Genomic DNA, 17,502 nt, shown 5'->3' with positions numbered 1-17,502 from the left:
GAGGACAATTTTCTATATAACTTCTAATTACAAAATGCCTTTAATAGCATTAACATAGATTTGGGCTATTTTCATCTATTAAGAAGAACAGAGCAAGCTATTAGCTAAAACACTTTTTACTGATCGAGACAACAATTGCATTAACATGAAACCATGCCAGAAAGCATATAACTAATAGCAGTGGAAAGAAAAGATAAAACTTTTTAAGAGTAATTTTTACTACTCCAATGTAAATAAATGCTGCTGAAAGCATTTCTTAATATGTACATAGCCACTTTAATATCCAAGGCTACTCAGTGAAGTGTTGGGTTGTTGGGTTGTTTTTTTCCAAATTTATTCTTACTGTTTGACCATGTTAAATATTAAGAACTGTATTTGTCATAGTCCCTATAATCATGCAACTCTCTGTTGCTGGGGGCTTTTCCAACTGGGAAGTATATAAAAGACAACTATAAATGTTATAAAATTGACATGCATCAGATAGCTGCAAAACTTAACTTTTCAACCATTTCAAATTTAATCAGTTTCCACCTGTTTCAGTTAGACAGAACTTCCACAATTAAAAACACACTGTATTTCATGCCATCTCAAAATATGTTTCCTGTGTCTTAATACAATGCCACTCACTAGAATTGCAAGAACAATGGAGAAAAAATTGCCAAAACTTAAAGGTACCTTACAAAAGAACACACATTCTCAGGCACAGCTTTACTAAGAAATTCAATACTATGTACAAAGCAATTCACATTTTATTTTAAATTGCAATAAACTGTACAAAAATGTTTCATTCTTGCCAAAAATAAACAGCAATATTTTCAAACTTACTTCTAGACAAACAACAAACTCTTGTTTTAATCTTTCCTGCATGAGTTTACAAATAGACAGTAAGATGCATGGGTTTGTGTCAGTCAGGATAGAACTAACAGATTTAAATGTTTGTAAAATAAATTTTAAGTTTTTAGTGTCTTTTAGGAGTTTCAATACTCCTGCCATGCTTGTTAAAAGCCTAAAGAAAAAGAAAAATTGTGTCTCACACAAAGGAATGTAAACAGCCATCGTGAGATTAAAGAGGTTGACTCTCCCAATGAAACCGTAAACGTACCTCTATATTACTAACATTCACTTTACACCAAGAACAGTCCGCAGCACGGGGATCGTGCAATAGCTGAATCCACTCTCCAAAATGCCAATTTAAATATACAGCAAAGACTTTTTCAAAAAGTTTTCAAGAATAAAATCCTAAGTAACAGAACTCAAATGGATTATCCTCTTTTTTAATATCTTGTGGTGTGGGGGGGTGGTGTCCTTATCCTAATTCATGAGCAAATATATAACTGCCCCATCAGATCTACAATCACAACGTACTTTTTCCATGATGCAATAACATAAACCAGCACCTAGTTAAGTCAATCGGATGTAGAAAACACCTCTGCCAAGAGCATGGGCTTATTTTCAGGCTTTGTTTTGCTTGCATAACACATTTAATGAGACTAACAAAACATAACTTGGGTCACTGACCACAGCTTCTTCTGTTTGAGACCTAAAATAGAAATACAACTGCAATGATTTTTTTAATTTCACAATTTTTTTCCTCAGCATTGAAACTCAATTAATAAAAAGCTGTTTCAACAGATCGGTTAGAGCTTAAAAAATTAAGCATCTTCTGCTCCTTCAGAGTTGTTTGAGGTCGTCTTGAAATTCCACTTTATCTGGATAGAGTTTAATGTAGGTGTCCACCATTAAATCTAAGTCATGTTTTATATCAAAGTTTATGTTCAGCAAAGCTAGGTTGCTTGACCTTTGCTCTGTCAAGGTGTTTTTCAGGTATGCCTTTAAGCGCTTTCGTCCCACTTCGTATTTTTCATTTTCCACCTTCATCACTGGAAGTATGCACAAGACTTTCAGCAGTGCGTAAACATTAGGGAAAAACTTTATGTCAGGCAAGTGAAGTGCTTCGTAAATAGTAGCTGGAAGTTCAATATCTTTTCCTCTGTGCTTCCACTTGATTCTCCAACAATGAAGCTCAGCAGAAAGCGTGTCTGGATTAGGCAAGTCATTTTTGTACATGTCCGCATGATGCTCCTCAGAAGTATTGAATTTGAGCTGCCCCATGACTGAGGGCACTAACGATAAACACTTGAGAGCTTTTAAATGTTGTTCTGAGAATATATCTTTTAATTCTTGAATAATGTGCTCCACTGTGGGGACACTAAGGATTTCTTTGTAGTAGTTTTCTGATGTTACCTCAGAGTCTAAGTTCCCCTGTTGTGCCCTGCGAAATTTTCCTGGGAGTTTAATTTGTACGTCCAGTTTTGTAGCCAAATTTGTTGCTTCCTCAAACCAAAATTCATGGTAAACTTCAATATTCTCCATCACTTCATTCAGAGAATGCAACACTGCTGTTAAGCTGCTAGCTGCAAAAAACACATCTGATGTTTGTCCTTGGAGATTTTTTCCAAATGCTCTTGTAAAAGACAGAACATTTTTCAGGATTACGATAGTGACAATGAAGTCAAAATCTGTCAATGCACTTGAAAGTACAAATGCTCGACCGGTAATAAAGTTGTTCCACCTGACGGATGAGTCACTGCTTACTGCATCCAAGCACAGCACCAATGCTTGCATGAGGTCCACCAAAACCTCAAAAGTATCATGCCTGCCTGTCCACTGAGAACGGCAGATCTCCTTCAGCTCATTACCCTTCTCCTCATTGTTCTGAAAAAGAACAGAAATTGTGTTGTCCAGTTCTACTAGTAATTCTGGAGACTGATTAAACAGACAGCAAACTTCTTCAATTGTTCCTAATGCAATGGAAACACCAACAACCGGAACGGATTTTGCTAGCCAAACATTTAAGGCACACGAGGAACACAGCGTATAAACAGCTTGTGGATACTTTTCCAAGAGTCTTGTAGCCACAACTTTCATTTTAGAAGCAAACCCACTGGAGACAATGTAGGCTTGACCTCGACAGTACTCCATGTTTAGACCCCACTTTTCAGTAATAGTTGCGTGAAACTTAACGGCTAAAATTTCAGGATCAGCCTCATACGGCAAAAAGCCTATGAATTCTTCTCTTAGATTATGAGCGTCATCAACAAATCTCACCAACACTGGCAAATGTTCCTCTCCTGCTATGTCTACTACTTCATCAGTGACAATAGAAAAGAAGTGTGAGTCTCTTACTTCCCTCAGCGTCTCTTCTCTAACACAGCTTTCACAGATCTCAAGCATTTGTTTCTGCTGAGTTTTTGAACAGTACTCAAGATTGACTGCAGTCATCTCAAATCGTTTCCTCAGAACTTCGTCTCCAGCATTTATTCTATATTCCAGTAGAGCCTGAAAGTTATCTGAAGTAAAGATACCTTCTGGCAGCTCGTCAACATTATGGCCATCCAAAGGAATATTTTGTTTGCCCATTAGGATCAAAATTTCAAACAAAGACTTAAGGTAATCTTTGTTTTCTCTTTCTTCCAATGTCAAGGGGCCAGCTTCTTCCTCTTGTTCTTCCCCTCCTTCTTCTGAGACAGTATTTTGTTCATTGCTTTCGTTCAATTCTTGAGTTGCCTGTTCCCGTTCAAAAGCTTCATCAACTACAAAAAGTAAAATACTGTAAGTGTCAAGATAACATGAACAAAAAACCCCGTAAGATTTGCTTTCCCTTACTACCCCCATTACTTTTTAAGTTGCCGGAGCCCAGAGAAGAATGTTTCCAGTTTATAAGTGAATGAGTATTTCACAAAGAGTTTAGACAGCCTGTTTGAATCAAACAGGAACTCAATTATCCTCCTGATATATGTAGGAACTTAGTTATGTGTCCTGCATTACCTTGTCAGCCTTAGTAAACAATTTTTTTATGAACTCAGTTATTTTGCTCACTTACTCTTTTGTTGCTTCAGTGTTCTTATTTCATCTTCACTCTTACAAAAAAACAAAACAAAACAAAATTGTATTGATGATGTCTAGCACATGTCCTTCAAATATTAGAACACATCAAGACCAGATACAAATTCTGCAAATGAGACCATTTTAAGGGCATTAATATTTACCAGTAAGCGCTAGAAGGTGCAAGAGAAGGAGGTTTCTTCAGGTAGTGTATTGCTATCACAGCACGTATCTACTAACTAAATGACAATCACCTGCTACTACTTCTAAGACTCCCATACTTATATAAGGTGTTTGTAATAATTATTAGTAAAGAGATTCCATTCAAGTATTCTGTTTCAGTATGAGCATGCACTGTCAGTAGACAGAAACATCTTTAACTTATTTTCACTCAATAAACACTCGAACTCACGAAGAAGTTTAAAAATTGGCTGTAATCTTCCAACATACAAGCAGAGTTTAGGAGTTGAATTCCTCTTAATTGTCAGCTTACTTATAGAAAAAGTGTCTCTAGTCCCTGTGGTTATAAATCACACAAAAGAGGTATCAGTAAGACACAATTCCACAAAAAACACTTCTTGATCTTGCTTTTATACATAGATTATCTTTCCAGAACAGTAAGCTAAAATACACATCTGAATTGGTGCAGATTTCAAAAGTTAAATGGGTGAACTGAAGATCACAATCAATTTGTAGCATGAATTTCAGGGTACCGTGCATAAGTTGTATTCAGTTAGCGCTGTAATAACAAGCAAAAGGAAGTTATGCACTTTCTTTGGAAGACAGAATCACTTCTGGACCAACACATTTCGTTTTCCGGATTATTTCATCAAACCTTCCTTAGCAGACAGAATTTACATCAGTATAGTATTTGGGCATTTAACTTATAATCCACAAAAAGATACTAGAATAGGCAGTACAGAAAATGCAAACACTCAAGTGCTTAGTACTGTTACTTGACATTTTTGCATAAAAGTTTCACATGAACTTACTTGCCTTTATTGTTTTAATATTAAAAAATATCTTTCATTAAAAACTTACGAGCTCTTTTATCCTTTTCCTGTGTCTGCTGTGGGGATTGTTCAGGTGACTTGTAAGATCAAATATAGTTGGCACGGCATTATCCCGTAAAACTGTCCTGTAAGGGCTCTGTAAGAAGACAGACACCTAGATGAGGTATTTCTTTGGGGAATTCTCACTGCGTGTGCACAAAAAAACCCAAAAATTTCAGATGCCATGCTTTTTTTAAAAAAAAAAAAAAGTATTTTTACTTTCTGATGTTTGAAGAACAGAAAGCTATGCTATGCAATTCGCATTTCAGGGATATCAAGAGACCACTGAAAATGAGGAGAGGTACTAAAGAAAACCCCAACCCAAACCACAGATATTATTTCCTCCCTTTTATCTTCACATCAAGGACCCCAGATGCAATAATTTTAATTTACTGAAATATTATGATTAAAAAACCCCCAAACATACATTTCGGATAAAGAGACATTTATGTATCAAAAAGGAAACACTTTGTTACTATTGTGCTTTGTTTTTTATCACTTATTTCACAATTCTATAAACAATCACATAAACATTTTCATTGTGAAAGTATTCAACTGGCTTCTTTATGTAGACTTACAAATTCGACAAAACACTACTGTAAAAGGTCATATTAAAGAAAAATTTATCTGCCAAAAGAGCACGAAAAGGAAAAGACTTCTAGATATCATGTAAATGTTTCTAGCAGTTAAATACTAAGTAAAACTTTTGTATTTGGATATACTGTAAACTTATGTTGTCTAAATTGACTAATTTCCAGTAAGTATGATATTTATACCTGTCATTAGATTGAAATAAGTTTCACACAAACCAAGATTCATAAAGCTTCTTTTCATATTCAGAATTACCTTCAATATTCATTTGTTTGTTTCTGAGGTGCGGGCTAATGAGAGACCTTGTCACATGTAATATGACCAGGACCTCACAGTCTGACCTGCATAGTTTAATTATCCTTCTTAACTAAAGGACTGATTTTACCTATATATCAGAGTGAAATTCAAACTCGATACAAAGCCCCAGGTCCACTGTTTCCTACTCTTACATAAGCTCTTAAAATCAACATTATCTTGTTAACAAAAAGAATTGAAAGCCATTATTTCATTAGCAGAAAACACTGCCATGATTTTAGCTGGATGAAACGTAACAGGAACCAAAAGCTTGACAGATGCATGTTTAAATTTCTTGGTCACAACAGTGTAATTTAACCTGATCACACCATGTACACACTTCTGTAACAGCACATTAATGATTTTAAGTAATTATAAGTATGTAAGCTTACACACTTATACCAAATAAATTTATACAGTGTTGTAACATCTAGTGACAATAAACAAAATGAGCATTGCTTAGCATGAGGAGAACTGCAGTGAAGATTAGTGCTCCAGAAACATGTTAAACCAGCAGCAGCAGTTCTGCTCTTCTCTTCCCCGACTGCTCGTTTCCACCTCAGCCTTTGTGCCAACATCTGCGAGCCTGCGTGGTGCCCTGGACCATGACAATGATCTCAATTAAGACTAAGAGATTAATTTTCCCAGGGATAAGTTACCTAGAAGATCAAAGATTAAAATGCAGCATTCTGATGAAAAGCATTAGTCAAATTTTGCAAGATGCGATAAATGCTTGGTTTTACTTACACTTCTACATATCATAGAAGTCTCAAAATGCTTAGCACACAATCTGTAATGCTTGTTGAGTTGATCTGGAGTTTTATCTTCTAAATCTGCCCTTCGACAGTTCTCTACCCATCTTTGACATCTGCATGTAAGCAAAAGAATTAGCTAATTTTAAGTTAAAACAAAACCCCCTACAATTTCAACCCGTACTCAAAACTGGATCGCAGTGAGCCCTGCCTTTTATGTGAGGCTGAGGAAAGTTCTGTACACCTTCTGTTGTTACATACCATCAAATCTTTTTATAAATCTGTTTTCCTCCCTTTGCTCACCACTTAGCACCACCCCAGAAAATTCAGGATTCTTTTCCCTTAATTTATATATTCTTGCTTTTTCTCACACACACAACAGATTGTAACGCAGTTGCTCATGAAACCTGACCACTTAATTCTCACGAATTTAATCTTAAAAAGAAAACTTAACAAAGAGATGTGTTTGTAGACTAAAGTCATATAAAGTTTTTGAAGGCAGCTATTAAAATAGCTATCTTCTCTGCCTCCCTCCAAAACACAGCATTTTTCTTATTTATTGTGGTCATTGGGGAGTTTTGAGTAGATTTTTGAGAAGTGCCATAATAACAATTAAAAAAAGCAATCATTCTAATGACAGTGCTCAACATGCCTGAACTAAGTTATTGTTAAGATGTGTATTTTTACAACATCTACTTCTGCTTTAGATTAGTTTTCTGAGATATAACACAAAGCTAAGGAAACATTTCCCCTTCTAATACTGCTTCTCTTAAATACGCAAGATATCATTTCCTCTGGTGAGCAAACCACTTGCAGTAATTGATGTAAATGCATTAGTTAGCTTGTATTTCCCTCAAAGGGGTCTATGCAATCACTTTCTTGCTACAGATTTCTGAGCAACAACATGCAGAGACAGATGCTGCAGAGCTACTCCAGTAAAACTCACATGCCATTTCATTTGTGCTGTAAAAATACATATATATGAATTAACAAGACTCCAGCACCTATTGATATCCCTGTATTTAAAAATCTGGGGGCGGGGAAGTAATCTCCTTCCTGCAAAAATAATCCTCTGCAGCAGCATTATTTTAATGCACTTGCTTGCACCCTGTGGCATCACAAAGCCACCAATTTACAATGGCACACAAGTAAACAAAGTTGAAAACATACAATACGGAAGACTAAAAACCTTCACATGAACTCCACTGAGGATTTGTTCATTATTCTAACTGTACACAGTGCTTACACAAGCTCCCATTCCTCCTAGGGTAAATCCTTACCCAAACTCAAGAATGCCCGAGAAAACTACATTGTAAAGAATTACAGTAATACCAAAATAATTCTACAGCAAAAAGGAAAGGAACTTTCATTACAGTCTGTGACTTTACTTTAAAATCCGTCACTGTGCTACATACTTTTCAACACTGGTTCATACTTAAAAGTGTTGCGTTGTTTGCCTTTTTAAAATTGGTACATGTTGGCAATGTCCACAAAGTTCCAGGAACCTACACAGAGAAGTTACATGAAGAGTCTATTATTTCAGTACAGCAAAGTGGGTGAGATCTTCCCACAATGCAATCCTGCTGAAATTCATGAAAGTGAAAAAGCTACTCTGCCTGATTAAAAACAAAAGGCTCTAAACAGCCTTTTTCACTCCTAAATTAAAAAGAAGATGGGTCCTGACCCAAGAAACAGCTAGAAGTTGTTACTGCATTAAAATACAAAAATATTTTAAAATTATTTTTGACTACAAACATGTAAATTACTGCTCACAGGGACAAGGAGGGAGCAAAATACTTAATGATTATTCAACAACTTACGAAGGAGGGCTGTCCCCTCAGATGTTTTGGTGGGCAGCCCCAATGAGGAAATCCACAGCTCTGAATGGATTCACCATCATCTACTTTAACTGAGCGCAGTAACAGGCACCTGCGATGACGAAAGGGGGGAACCCTGAATTCTGATCTCTGCTGGGTAAACGGTTTGTGTACCTTAACTTTTAGTTCATGCAAAGTACCAAAATAACAGTGGCAGCAAGTGCCATAAAACAGGAATAATTTCTAATATTGCTCTTGGAGATCCACACATAGTATTCTTAATATGACTTAAAATAAGAAAAAAAATGGTTTAATTTTTTTTTTTTTTTTTGTAGGACTGCAGATCTGGTGCTCTTGCCTGGACAGCAAGATCACCCCAGTAAGAGAACAGGAGAGCGTTCTTCGCTAAACCAAACTGTATAAACACAGTCCTTTAGCATGTAAATTAGATTGGATCTGGCTCTCATACTTTCTGAGTGGGTGCTGATTATTAGGTAACTCATAAACACTATCACATCAGGCTGTCACAAAGGCTGACAAGCCTCCCCTATAGCTAGTGGGGAGGGCTTCAGTCCAAAGGGGTATGCAGCAAAGAGCCCAGCCCTGGTGTTCTTACCTGCCTCTCTCATTGACCCAGTGAAGCTGAGGAAGACTGCCAGGGAGCAAAGTCAGAGCTCCTCACATTACGGTAACTCCTTTGAATCACCTCCTGGCAACCACACAGAGACAAATCGGTGGCAGCGATGGCACATCTAGAACTGGCACAGAGTTGTCAAGGACAGCCAAAAATCAGCCTGAATCCCTTCACCTCCAGTGTTGCTGCCAACCAGAGAACAAGTTAAGTAGATACCAGTAACAGCTAGGGACCAGAATCAAACTAATGAGCAATGGCAAAAGATACCATCAGCTCTTCAGAGGGGGCTTACTCAGGAAATGAGTCTCACAAAGATTAGATTAACCACCCAATCCTCCTTTCCGTTACCAACTTCTACCATTACACAGAACTGGCTATGGCCATGGCCTCTTGTGCCGAAGTCAACACTGAGTACATGATTCAAAAGAAGCCCTCAGCATGCAGTGCCCCAGTTTGCAGATCCGGCTCACACAGAGGCACCAAGTCCTCACACCCCACGGGTGCAGCAGATCAGTAACCAGAGCTCTACACATCTAGGAAAGCTGGAGCATTGACATCCTCTCAAGTAGCTACAGGACTAGAGGGAGATGGTAGAGGTTATGCAGCTGGACTCAAACACACAAACTCCATCTGAGTCTGAATTTGGCCCTTCAGTCTTGCTATGAGTTTGGCTCCAAATAAGTTTGACTTTCCGAGGAACAAAAACAAAGAAAAAGGAGATCAGTCCCCTGAAATCACCCAGCATAGCTCTGCAAGGTATTTCCCAAGCAACAATTCAAAAGATTTTAGAATAAAATTATGTATAAGATTTTGTCCAGTTTTTTGGTATTCAGCTAACGCAGACCGTACACTGTTGCACAGATGCTTTAGCTGCAAAGCATCTGGCACAAATTAAAAGCCATCTCAATCCAATATATTACACCACTGCTTAGGTATTGCTCATTAGCTTTTAAGGTTTTTTTCAGTCACAAACTTTACATTTTCAGAGATCTGCTGACATCTCATGGAAGCTCAAACGGCATTTTATTGAGGTGCGGATAGAGTGTAACTCATTTATGTTACCTCAGTAGTAGTCAACTGCAGCAGAAGAGCACCTCTCAAGAAGTATTTTGTTCTAAATACTCACACCTCCCTTCACTAAAACCACCGTGACAGTCACAGACATCCTTATTGAGGTCTATTTACATTCATTTGATATGAAAAGACTATGTACCGTTCATTAAATGCAGCTGGTTCTTTTTCAAAGCCTTATCTGTGCACCCCTTCTAGTTTTCTGAGGTAGTAGCAATAAAAGATGATAGTCCTAAATAACTGGTTAGCTCTCACAGAACTGCAAATACTCTGAAGATCTGACTTGAAATACCTTACTGGAACTGCTGAGCACTGAAATGGGAAAGTTGTAAAGGCAATTATTCAGTTATTGAGGAAAAACTGAAAGCAGTAAGGTAGTCAAGAAATACAATGGCTGTATTTCTCAATTATTTTTATTTTTTTCTTGATTGAAATTTATTTTTAAAGATGCATTCTAATGTCATTAGTGTCAACTTTCTCACCGTAAGCTGCCAAGTGCAGACAACACATTTCTGGCATAAAGTACTTTGCTTGCTAGACCAGTTTGACCTATAGAGGTAAGAGGTTTCTATGACAGCAAGCAGTACAAGCAACACATTGTCACTGACAACTGCAGATGACTGTTGTAGTTCAAACCCGAGAATAAACCACTAACATGCTCCGGTCTACAAAGCCAGAAGGTTGCATGGATTTATAATATATAATCTGCTCTGGACATTTTAACATAGGTTTAAATGAGAAAGGCGTTAAGATATTGGGGGCGGGGGGGATGGGCAGGGAACCTGTTGAGAACTTCAAGAGTGTTATCTTTGTCACTGCATGTTTTTAAGAGCACAACAAAGACACCAGAAACAGTTTAGGTATAGCTTATCCTTCCTTTAGACAGTGCAAAGGTCTAGATGATCCTTCAGGGTAATTTTTAACTCTATTTTCTACTATTCTGTTACAGGAACATTAATCGTATTAGCATGAACTACTTCAAGGGGATTATGAAGTAGACGTGCACTCAGAAAGCATGAGAAAGCATGCTTACTCACACACTGTAGAAATGTGAGCCAGTACATGGTTCCTAAAAACATGTCTGTGATCCAGATCAACGTCTGCAAAAGAAATATCCATAAATCTGTACGATTCCAACCCCCTGTAGCTGGCAAGCATTCTTTTTTTTGAAAGGGTATTTTATTTCTAAACTTCCATAAATGTTAAAAGTAGTAGTATTCTAATTTTGAAATACTGGTGTGTGTGTTTTTTAGAAATTGTCTTTAGAATATGTGCATTGCTTAATTAACTGCACACTTTTTAATGTATCTATGTATTACTACCACAGAAGACATTCATTTAAAATGTCTTTCCACAGAAAAATTACGAACTGAACGGGGCATTTTCTTCACACGCCCAGTAACCAATTTTGCCCAATCTGACATGATCCAGATTTCACAGCACAGACTCCTTACAAATTAAGACTGAAATCCAGACAGCACCAAATCTCTTCAACTCCTCACAAACTGCAGTCATCCCTTGGACTGTTTAAGTCTGTGGCTCTCACAGGACAGGGTGGAAAGTGACAACACTAGGTGAAATCATACAAACGAAAGGTTAAGAGAAGGTAATCAACTATTTCCATTTTACTCTTCATTAAAGCCATAAACGTATGTAATACTGGTTGTACTACAAAACCTCACATGTATGGGCATCAGGAAAGAGGTCTGGTTACCCTAGCATTGAATTCACTCAGGAGAGCCTGATGACATCTGAAAACACAGCTTTAAGCAGCAGCTACTACCTATAGGAGCTTTTTGTATCTTAGTCTGAAATCACTTACAGGGGACTGTTTTCTAAGAAGAAATTATGTACCCACAATTCCCAAGTGTTTTGAAATTTTCCAAAAATCAGGTCAAGTAGCTTCAAGGAAGGAAGCAAGTGGATGTCAAGTATAAATCATCAAAAATTTCAGCCTTAATTACCTACTGTTAGGAGATAACTGGTATTGCTCTAGTGCCTATGCACCTTCCAAAATTGTAAGGAGCAAGTTAAGTCAAACGATTTTAAGAATATTATCTAGATTTAAATGTGAGGTTGTACGTGGGGGTTTCCATGTCTAAATGCATGTTTTATTTTTCATGGTATTTTCCATGTCTTCTCACTCACACGCTTCTCGCTTTACCAGTGCGCCACTCCTTTTCATCTGCTGGGAACTTGAAATCCTGTCACTTTTGCTGTTGCTTATGATGCTTTGCCACCAACCACCACCCTTGCAATCCTGTGACAGCTGCCTGTCACACTGGTGTCCTATTTGTCACATTGCACACCTCACTGTCCAGCACCACATCACCTCAGTACACACAGGAGGACTGACGGACTTCCACCACCTGAGCCAGTCCTGGCCCTGCGCTGGCCACCCACAATGCGTGGGCTCCCCTGGCTCATCCCATTGCTCCCGCAGCTTCTAACAGCCACACACCCCATCTCTGCCGCACACTCCTAGCAGATGTGCAGCCTCACACACACCCCCCCAGCCAGGCAGGCCCCCACAGCCAGGCACTCCATCACACTTCAGCCCGCATCCCCCAGCCAGGCAGCCTTCACACCCTCAGCCCCCACTCCCCTCACAGCCAGGCAGCTCCTCACGTGCCCAGCACCCCCCACTCCCCTTATGGCCAGGCAGCCCCTCACACCCGTTTTTGTATATATATTTATTTATATTTATACATATAAAGCACCTACCACCATATTGATAAACATTCTTTGAAACCACTCCTGACAGTAGAGGTAAGAACAGGAGTCAGTCTCCTCACTCACAGAGCCCCCACTCTCCTCATAACCAGGCAGCCTCTCACATCTCAGCCCCCCCAACTCCTGTCACGGCCAGGCAGTCCCTCACACCTCAGCCCCCCTCCCAGCCAGACAGCCCCTCAGCACTACCCACCCTCCACAGCCCCCCCTTCCCCTCAGGGCCAGGCAGCTCCTCACATATTCAGCACCCCCCACCTCCCCTCAGGGCCAGGCAGCCCCTCACAGCCTCAGCCCCCCCGAACACCCAGGCAGCTCCCACTCTCCTGACAGCCATGCAGGCAGCCCCTCACACCTCAGCCCGCGCCCCTCGCAAACCAGACAGCCCCTCATCCACCCCCCCCAACATCACTAGGCAGCCCTTCAGCGTCCCCCCGCCCCGGCAGCCCCTCACCCGCCCCCCCGCAGCGGCACCGCCGCCTGCCACCGCCACTCCCCCGTCCCCCCGGGGACAGCGGCGGCAGCGCCAGCGCATGCGCAGCTGCTCGCCCGCCTCCCCGCCGCAGGCCGGAGGGTCCCGCGGAGCCCCGCCCCCCCCCGGCGCCACAGCGCGCGCGGCCTCCGCCAGGAGAGCCGGCAGCTCCGGACGGCTGCGGCCCCCCCCGCGCCCCTCCCGCCCCGGCCCCGCCGCCGCCGCACCCCCGCTAGGTGAGCAGGCGCGGCAAGGGGGCGCGGGGGGAAGGGAGAGGGATGGAGACGCCTCTCCGCCGCCGTATCTCCTCAGACGGAGCGGAGGGCTGCGGACCGGCGGGGCCGGAGGGGAAGAGGCGAGCGCCTCCACACCCCACCCCCCAGCCGCCAATCTTGCGGCGCGGGCTGCCTTCCTGAGGCGGCGCCGGCAGTGCCCGGCTGGGGTCTCACCTGACCGGGTCCCGGGGGAAGCGGAAGAAGGCCAGGTCGGACTGGGTGCTCTTGCGGGTGCAGTTGGGGGCCGCACAGAAGTTCGGCATGGTCCCCCGGATTGGCGCCGCTGCCCCTTTAAATGCGCGGGCCGGAGGGAGGGGGGGTTGTATGTAGGGTGGAGGAGGAGGAGGACGGGGGGGGAGGGGGGAGGGAGGGAGGGAGGGAGGGGGGTAGGGGGGGGGAAGCGGCTCTACACTGCTGTGAGCGGCCGGGAGGATTCACCGCCACCCTCCGCCGGGACAAGAGCCGCCTCCTTCCCACAATGCGTCGCGCCAGGCCGCTGGCCGGAGAGTGCGCATGCGCCGCGCCGTGCCGGCGGGGCCCGGATAAGCGCTGCGCGTGCGTCCCGGGCGCGCCACCGCCCCGCCCAGCGTGCGCGCGGGCCGACACCGAGCCTGCGCGTGGGGGGGGGAGCGGCCGCCGGCGGTGCCGCGCATGCGCGGGGGCTGGGCGCGCCGGGGCGGAGAGCGGGTTGTAGGTGTTCGCTTCGTCGGGTGTGTGTACCTTAGAAACGGAATTGGGGTCTACAGCGGAATCATAATCTTCTTCTCTTGTGTGTTTTCTTCTGTTTTGCTTTATAGGAAGAAGTTTGCCTTATGGCCTGGATGGATAATGACAGGAGCCACTTCCGTTTTAAGTAGAAGTCAAACAGGGAGTGTACCGAGCATGAGGGCTTTGTCAGGCTAAAAATGAAACAAAAGCTTAGAAAAAAGAAACAGGAAAAATAAAACTGGATAGCTGGAAGAAGAAAAATATTTATTCACCAAATGTGGCCTGCTAGTAGTTTGAGGGAGTAGATACAGTAGCTGTGAAACATATAAATTCTGATGGCAAATGGTAATTGTTTCAGGTTGGGCTTTAGGAAGCGTAATTCAAACATATTAGCCAAAGTCTGTGTCTTTTCAAAAAAGCACATAAAGGAAAAACAAACAAAAAAAAAGGTACTCGATTCCTTTTGGCTAACTTTGAAACTTCGATCCTTTTTTGTTTGGTATGAGTTGGACAAATTCTGTCTTTTACATGAGGAAGCCTTGCCGTCAGGTGCCCTTCAGACTCGAGGCATGTGTCTGTCAGTGGACTAATTGCAATAACTTCAATTTATTTGGTGGTATTTCTTTGCTAGAATTCTAACTCTGGCATTCCTTTTAAGTAGTTTTGAGTAGTTGTTTACGCCAGTGCTAAACATAAGCTTAGCTGAACCTGACTGCTTTCACTTCACTGGGTGATCACCAATGTTCTTCTACAGTGAACTGTATACAGGAGTTAATCAGATCAGGAAACTTTTTTTAAATAGGGTCATTTAGCTTTAGGTTAGATTCAATTCAGGTAACTGCCATCTGATTTGCTATGCGGATTGCATAAATGTTCATGCTGACACAAGGGAACACAGAGCAGGATTATGTTCAATCGCAGTAATAGCTTAGGAGCATATTGTATAATGTTAGTGTGAAATTTAAAACACTTAAAACAGGTTTCACTAGGCAAAAAATACTTCTTCAGCATGAAATAGTAAGAAAATTGTCTTTTGCTCAAGACTGAAGGGCCTTTTCTCCTCCAGATTGATTCACCAAATAAAAGTGTGTGCATACTGAAACTCCTTAGGGTTCTGAACAGCCAGACAAGAATGTTACAGTGGCAATATTAAAAAGAAATTAACCAACATATTTCTGAACTGCTAGTTCTGACAGAAGCATCTATTGGTATGCATCATTTCAATCATTATACAAGGATGTTATGGCTGTTATCTTCAAATGTGTATGTAGTTACGTATGAGCTTTCCTAATGAGCTGAATGCAATGGCTTGTCCAGAAAGTTAACTTACTAAATTCTGCGGGGTGATGTTTTCTATGGGGAGACTAATTTTTAAGAGATCCCCATATAATGGAAAGAAAATGAATGTGATTATTTTCAAAACCTAACAATGTTACCAGTAGCCCATTATTTTAAAAGAAAATTGGTTTACATTACTACTTAGTTGGAAAATTCCAAAATTAGCTTTTGTTGTTGAGTACAGGAAATCACCAAACCCTTTGATTTTTCTGGCAGAGTAGCCTTTGTAGTGTACATGTATAATTTCTTTCCTGGTGATTTTGTGTGTTAAGTGATCCTCCAGATCATTGAAGTATTGTTCACAGTGTGTTTCTAAGTGTGTCTGTCTGTTGACATTGAATGGACATTATATACTGTATTAGTACTGTTGTACATCTGTATTCTCTGGATAAACTATTAAAGGAATTTTGTGTTTGTGTGGATTTTTTAATAGCTGTTTTTTCCCTGCTGTGTCATTAAGTCAGCTGTATCTTAAATCCAGGATGCTCTATCACATAATAATGGTTGTAAATTAACCTTGTAATGTACTTCTGGAAATCAACTGCATGTCTCTTTCCCAGGCTGAAAGTCAGGATGCCTTTATTTTCCGATTGTACCATGTTAAGTACAATTGTGTACTCCTTCAGGTTTCCTGCTATTAAAAGTTTATTGGCAAGGGAATATTTGAAGTCTGAAATGCTTTCATGACTCTTACTACTATTATGTTACCTTGCAAGTCATACAGCCCCATTGTTGCTGGGATAACCTGTCAAAGAACTACATGGACATCAGATTAATCCCGTAGATGTATTTTTGTAGATCTGTATCCAGGCGTCCTGAAATTCACAACAACAGAATGAAAAACAAGATGGTTCTGTCCAGGGTTTGCCTGCAGTTCTGGAGAACTGGGAGGCAAAGGTGGGGGAATAAGTCTTGTACACTGTATGACTGCAGCCCTCTGACACTGCCTGAGTGTGTGCTGGGCATGTGATACTGGTGAGCAGTGTGCGATTTGAACTCCAACCCTAAGTTGGAGCAATCCAGCATGCTGGCTCCCTCATGGTTAGCTTTTTGCAAATGAGCGTTGGCAATGTCTAGGATGATACTCAAAGGTTATAAGACCCATTTCCTGTTAGTGTTTTCTCTTGATGGATTTCTGTTAATTCCAATTCAAAGAATGATGATTTTCACAGGTTTTGTGTCAGGTTTTCAATGTAAGGAAATCCAGAGGGCTGTTGGCTTCGCAGTACTGGGCTTTTATGCGAGGGTGTGGTGTCGGGGTCTACCCAAATCGCATGATTCTATGCACAGGCTGGCTGTATTCTTGCCTACTCGCCCACTCTGTCTTTACTCATAGCTGTCTGTATTCCGGCTTAGAGATTCTCTCCCTGCATAGGAAAGCAGCCTTCTAAATTACAGGCAACTGCTCTGAGTCCAGTCCTTGCTTCCACCTGCTTCCACCTGAGCTGCTGGAGTTTCTGAAGTGTTCAGCCAGCCCACGCAGATGATCACAGCCTACCGTGCTGCTCTGTGAGTGGCACATGCTAAAGGAAAGACCTTTGTATCACCATGAAGGAGTTAAAGTGAGAAAATGTGAGCCATCATTTATTTTCCCTATTTGCTCCTTTTGCAGGGATTACAGGTTGGCTTTTATTTGTTTCTGCAAGCCTTGCTAACTGCCAGTGTTAAACTCCAACCTCTTAAAAAGTACATGAGCCGACCCCAAAGTTTCAGCAAAGGGTGTGCAGTGACAAAAATGTTACTCTTTCTGGTTTGCAAACTCAGCACCAGCTTCCTTTCCTTTTCCATTGCTGTTTTCACCCTGCAACAACGCTGTATGTTTAAGTGAACTTTTATTTGCAAGGTGTTCTGGGATCAATATAATTTATTGAATTCAGGGCACA

General features: G+C 41.3%; 1 protein-coding gene and 1 long non-coding RNA gene across 4 annotated transcripts; one reads left to right on the top strand and one right to left on the bottom strand.

Moving 5' to 3' along the window:
• Nucleotides 1-731: 731 nt before the first annotated feature.
• Nucleotides 732-13,937, bottom strand: THAP12 (THAP domain containing 12). 3 transcript variants are annotated; one of them, XM_027777878.2, is made up of 7 exons: nt 13,748-13,901; nt 9,008-9,210; nt 8,395-8,503; nt 6,570-6,690; nt 4,927-5,034; nt 3,884-3,920; nt 732-3,593 (listed from the first exon to the last, which is right to left on the bottom strand). In XM_027777878.2, exons 4-7 carry the CDS (start codon nt 6,582-6,584, stop codon nt 1,672-1,674), a joined length of 2,082 nt encoding a protein of 693 aa, XP_027633679.1. In that variant the 5' UTR covers nt 6,585-6,690; nt 8,395-8,503; nt 9,008-9,210; nt 13,748-13,901; the 3' UTR covers nt 732-1,671. The 3 variants fall into 3 exon arrangements, with proteins under 3 accessions (XP_027633679.1, XP_027633678.1, XP_027633677.2); XM_027777877.2 differs by lacking the exon at nt 8,395-8,503; XM_027777876.2 differs by lacking the exons at nt 8,395-8,503; nt 9,008-9,210 and having other exon boundaries at nt 13,748-13,937.
• Nucleotides 13,352-16,041, top strand: LOC114010428 (uncharacterized). The gene is made up of 2 exons (XR_003551849.2): nt 13,352-13,782; nt 14,371-16,041. It is a non-coding gene; the product is annotated as an uncharacterized LOC114010428 (long non-coding RNA).
• The last annotated feature ends 1,461 nt before the right edge of the window (nt 16,042-17,502 follow it).

The sequence above is a fragment of the Falco peregrinus genome, chromosome 4 (assembly GCF_023634155.1).
Source record: "Falco peregrinus isolate bFalPer1 chromosome 4, bFalPer1.pri, whole genome shotgun sequence".
In the NCBI taxonomy this organism is placed as follows: domain Eukaryota; kingdom Metazoa; phylum Chordata; class Aves; order Falconiformes; family Falconidae; genus Falco; species Falco peregrinus.
Note: the sequence above shows the minus strand (reverse complement) of the source record. Positions and strands in the feature narration are given on the sequence as shown.